Source organism: Acanthisitta chloris, unplaced genomic scaffold (assembly GCF_000695815.1).
Source record: "Acanthisitta chloris isolate BGI_N310 unplaced genomic scaffold, ASM69581v1 scaffold19761, whole genome shotgun sequence".
Lineage (NCBI taxonomy): Eukaryota > Metazoa > Chordata > Aves > Passeriformes > Acanthisittidae > Acanthisitta > Acanthisitta chloris.
In genome coordinates this window covers 21729-27052 of record NW_008654563.1, presented here as the reverse complement: position 1 = coordinate 27052, position 5324 = coordinate 21729, and the positions used below count along the sequence as shown (strand labels likewise).

The 5324-nt window shown below is 56.7% G+C and overlaps 1 protein-coding gene across 1 annotated transcript in view; it reads right to left on the bottom strand.

Annotated features, from left to right (window-relative positions):
* The window catches only part of SLC9A1 (solute carrier family 9, subfamily A (NHE1, cation proton antiporter 1), member 1), a gene marked incomplete at both ends in the record, with an annotated part of 29356 nt that overhangs the window by 2307 nt on the left and 21725 nt on the right, over positions 1-5324 (bottom strand). The window contains 7 exon segments of the mRNA XM_009083583.1: positions 1-3; positions 400-501; positions 893-982; positions 1203-1405; positions 1857-2074; positions 2562-2812; positions 4400-4860. The exon segment at positions 1-3 is cut by the window's left edge and continues 152 nt beyond it. Coding sequence (XP_009081831.1) covers positions 1-3; positions 400-501; positions 893-982; positions 1203-1405; positions 1857-2074; positions 2562-2812; positions 4400-4860 — 1328 coding nt within the window.

Sequence of the window (5324 nt, the reverse complement as noted above, 5' to 3'; positions counted from 1 at the left end):
AGCCTTCCCGAGGACACGAGGAAAGGAGAGGTAGGGACATGTCAGCCCTCCCTCTGCCCCAGCACCCACTCCCTGCTCCCCATTCCCAGCCCAGGATAGCACTGGTGGGTGCAGTTCCCACTGGGGCAGGTCAGACCAGGCTTCCCCCACTCCCTCCCAAGCCAGGCAGTCTCCAAAAAACCCAGCAACTCTTCACACCCACTATGGATGGTCCTGAGCTCCTGCAGGGACAAGCCACCAGCAGCTCCCACACTGCTGTGATGTGCCATGGGTGGTGTGGTGAAGGGGTGCAGCCCTGCAGCTCCACTCACACCCAACCCAGGGCTGTAATTCAGCATGGGAAGCACATTTGGATATTACAGCACAGGGCTGAGAGACCTTCTGGGTGATGATTCAAACTTCTCCCCAACCACCAAACCTCCACACTCACTTGTCCTTCCAGTGATGATGCCCATAGTGACCACAGATATCCTCGATCCCTGTCAGAAGGTGATCCAAGAACTGGAAGAGATCATCCAAGGCATAAGGAGCTCGGAGGGCTGTTACCCACCCTCTCCCCACCCCAACACCCACGCTGACACAGAGGTGAGGGCACTCAGGGGGTGCAATGTCAGGGCTGTGGGTCCAGGATGGGCCTTGGGAAGGCAGCACAGTCCTACACAACCGGGCTTGGCTCTACCAGGCACAGGGGAGGTCAGAGCAGGCACTGGACGACACAGATGGGGGAGAGCCCTCGCTCTGTCCCCCCTTACCTTGGGCACTGATTTAGGGGCAGGTCCTGCTCTGTAAACCCGCCTGGTTACAGCGGTGGAGGTGGCAGAAGCAGAGAGAGAAGAGGGCTAAGGCGGCGATGAGAAGCGCATGGGGAGAGCCGAGCGGAGCAGCGCGTTACCTGCGTGTGGATCTCTTCGTTGATGGAGCGTTTTGTCTCTTGCTTCTTCTTCACAGCCAGCAGATCCACCAAGGGCCGGATGGTCATGCCCTAGGGAAAGGAGAGTGGGGTTAGATCTCTCCCCAAGGCACATTGGTGGGAGTGGGATGGGTTCAGCACAACCAGATCACCATCGGTGTCACTGGGCAACCTCAGGAGCTTCTGGGGAAGGGGGACAGGGATGGAGCCTGGGGATGTGCTGCTCACTCTCCACACACACGTGCAGTCACTGAATAAGCCCCTCTCCCTCTGAAACCTGTGTGCCACCAACCTGCACAAAAACTGTGAAGAAGATGACGGTGATGATGGCTGTGAGGAACATGTCCCTCATGCCGAAATGCTTATAGTCCAGGAGGTAACCGAGGGAGAAGGCGATGGCTCCCCGCAGGCCCCCGTAGGCGATGATGAACTGGTCCTTCGGCGTCAGCTTCACAATTCGGAACTTGTTGATGAACCAGGTGAGCACCAGGACACCTGGGGGAGTGGGGCAGTGCCTTGTGTGAGTCCCAAAGAGATCCCTCCTGGCAGACCAGCCTCGTGGGTCCTGTCCTGCCACTCATCCCAACATCCCTCACCGGCTTCAACTCCATGTCTGGCACAACCATAGCCTTAACCTCACCTCCCCACAAAGGCAACCACCAAAAAAGGTGATGCCCACAGTGAAGCAGGGCCACCCAGCCAACTCCAGTATCCCCAGCAAGGCAAACCTGAGCATCATGCTCCTGAGAGTTGCCAATGACTCAGGATCTGGGTGACTATTCAAGGCCATGTTGGACAGGACTTGGAGCAACCTGGTCCAGTGGAAGGTGTCCCTGCCCATGGCAAAGGGGTGGAACTAGATGGTCTTTAACATCCCTTCCAAACCAGCTGACTCCATGATTCTAGGACCACCCCCAAGGACTTTGCCACCACACTGCCACCTCACCTAACACTCTCGCGATAAGGCAGAAGAGCAGTGTGCTGATGACGAAGGTCCAGTTCCAGTAGTGGTGACCAGCCACGGTGGAGACACCCAGGAAGATGAAGATGAGGGTCTCACTCACACTGCTCCACATCTTGAGGAAATACTTGATGGTGGTGTGGGACTTGTGGGAGATGTTGGCTTCCACGTAGGGCCGCATGACCACACCGGAGGCGATGAGCCTGGGGGCAAGGTTAGGGCACTCAGCAGCCATGGGGACACAAAGACAGCCCCAAACCCTGTCCCTGCAGCAGCATTTTGTGCTCTTAGACCAAACCCCAGAGCAGGACAAGGCTTGTGAGACACCAGCAATATTCAAGGCCTCTGGAGAAGGCAACACAAGGTTTCTCCTTCCCCCTGGTAAGGCAGGAGTGAGCATCAGAGTCAGGCAGCACAAACCATGTTGTTTTGAGTGCTCAGTAGGCTCTGCCCGCTACTGTGTGACCAGAAGAATGGGAAACAGGTGGACAGTGTCCCAGAATCTGTGGGACAGCTCAAGAGAGTCACTTCCCTCATCTGCCTCCCTGCATATCCCAGCCTGAACACACCTCTGGCTCTCACTGGGCATGTACTGGTCATGCTGGGCCAGCCAGAAGGCTGTTGGATACACCACACCAAATCCTCCAAATGAGCCTGGGGTCCAACTCATCCCACCCACTCCCAACTCACGCCATGATGCCGGAGAGGTGGAAGAGCTCAGCAGAGAGATAGGCCATGTAGCTGTAGAGGAAGACGAAGAGGGGCTCGATGACGCGGATGTGGGAGGTGAAGCGAGACGTGAAGGCAGCGATCACCCCGTAAATGACGCCCACCAAGACACCGCCCAGCGACACCACGAAGAAGCTGAGGAAGCCGAGGATGATATCGATGATGGTCACCTTCTCCAAGTTGGCAAACTCCTCAAAGAGGTGGTAGAGGACCTGGGAGGGAGAGGAGAGAGGGGGGTTCAAACTGCCCTGCTGGCACCAGACCTTCCCTGGGAGAGCAGCAGCAGTGGGTACCCAGCGTGGCACACCTGAGATGAGGTGTGTTGGTGCTGTGCTTGACCAAGCCTCATGCCAAAAAATGCTGGTTGTCCTTTGCTGTGCAAGACACATCCCCATAGGGACCAGCTCCTCGTCCTCTGTGGCTCACAGGAACATGGTGCCACCAGTGATGTGTCTGGGACAGCTTTGCTCTCCAGCTGTCATCCCAGGAGAGGCTTTGGTCATGATCTGAAACAGCCAGAGACTGTTCCTATTTTCCAATGAGTAGGACAGCTCCAGGCTCAGGGACCCCTGACAGATGTATGGAGAGAAAAGCCACCATCTGCTCTGCTCGGCCCAGAGAAGAGCCCAAACCCTTGAGGCAGCTTTTGTAGCTGAGAGGGGAAACCTCACAGGAGAAACCCACTCTAGGCTGCATCACCTTCTTCCACCCATAGACACTGGAGAGATGTTAAAGCATGTCAGGGTGGGAAATGGGAGAGGGTGAGGTGTCAGCTCCTGCCTGCCTGGGCTGGGTCCTGGGACATGGGCAGGGATTAGACATGGCAGCAGAAGGCAAAAGCATTCCCCAGGGATGGGAATATACACACACACTGCAGGCAGCCCCTCTGGTCAAAAACAGGGGGAAAGTGCCTGGGAAAAGCCCTGTGGTGGGACAGCATGTTCCTCATCACCAGGAACCTTGTCAGCAGCACAGTGAGCAGCCAGCTCTGAAGTGGACAGCTGGGATATGGGAGAGGAGCCAGGAAAAAGCAGTGGGTTAGAGGTAAATTTAGAGGACAGCTCTGCAGAGAGGAGAAGGCCACGCTGACGGCTGAGCCAGCACCTGGACACTGACGTCCTTTGGAAATGGAGCAGATGACCTGGGCCCCACCTCACAAAGGTCCCTGCAGAGCTGCTGCTCAGAATGGGGCTGAGGAGTGATCCAGGTGGGATCCAGCCCTGGCTGCAGCCCCCATGGCTGCCTCCTTGCCACGACTGGTGATGTCCTGCTCCCACCTCCTCAGGGCTGGAGGACAGCAAGGGGGACCACAAGAAAGGAAACAAGAGGGAGTAGCAGCTACATAGCCGTGTTGACTGACCCAGTGCCAGTCCCTCCGTGCTCCTGCTCACTTTCCCTGTCAGCACAGGAGCATGGCAGGAATTCCACCCAGATTCTCCTGCTCACTTTCCCTGTCAGCACAGGAACATGGCAGGAATTCCACCCAGACTCCAGCAGACCAAGGCACCAGGCAGAGTCCTGCTCTTCACCAAGAGGCAGCAGCTGGCTGGGCATGTGCCCTCGGTCTCCCCAAACCACCCAGTAAAATGCTTCAACCTTAACCCACCTCTGCAGTGTTTTAAGCCACTATAGCTTTGCACCTGGACAAGGTTTGGAGCAAGCTGAACTGCAGCTCAGCTAGCAGGAGGCACTTGGCAGCTTGCAATGGCCCTGACAGCTGCCAACCCTGGTGCCACCACCCAGAGATGCTCCCCTAAACCAAACCCCATCCCCTTGACCAAGCCCCTCCATGTACTTACAACTGTGACAGCATCATTCAGTAGGGACTCCCCGAAGACCAAGATGTGGAGCAACTCATTGATGTGGATCTCCTCAAAGACAGCCAACACGGCCACAGGGTCCACGGCTGAGATGATGCTCCCAAAAAGCAGGTTGGCCAGGAGGCCAATGTCCTTCAGACCATTGCCACCAAGCTGGCACACGGCATACATCAGGCCACCCAAGAAGAAGGCATTCCAGAGCGTCCCTATCACGGCGAAGATGAGGATGGTGCCCAGGTTCTCGGTGAATTGGCGCAAGGGGAGGAAGTAGCCAGCATCCAGGATGATGGGTGGAAGGAGGAAGAGGAAGAAGATGTCTGACTTGAGGATAGGGGGTTTTTCACCCACTCCTTTGATGAGGCCTCCAACCAACAGGCCCACCACGATGAGCAGGCAGCTCTCCGGAACGATGTTGGACACTGAAGGGATCACATGGAAGCCTGGAGAGAAGGAGGAAAGAGGAAGACACATGTTGGTTATGCGAATGGAGGATGCTGTCTGCAGGAGGACACAACTGCTGGGGTCAGGGAGCAGTTCCCAGCCCTCCCTGCACTCTTCAGCATCCATTAACTTTTTGTGCCTCAGTTTCCCCTCCTTCCCCACTGTCAACTGCAGCTTCACGGGACCCACATACCCTGGCACTGCTGATCTCAGGCCAGACCATAACAGTAAGGCCCAGCTCAAAGGGCAGCAGCCACTCTTGGGGGTCTGCCCACAGCCCCCCAGGCCCCGTGACAGCTGTCTGCAGCACAGGCAGTTTTCACCACACACACAGACTGTCACTGCCTCCAGCTCATCCCATCGCAGTGCGAATCCCGCGCACACGTAGGCACTGGCATTTCCCTCCTGTCAGACAGGAGCCTGCCCACCCAGTGCCATTATTCCCAGTGTGTCAGGCACTGTC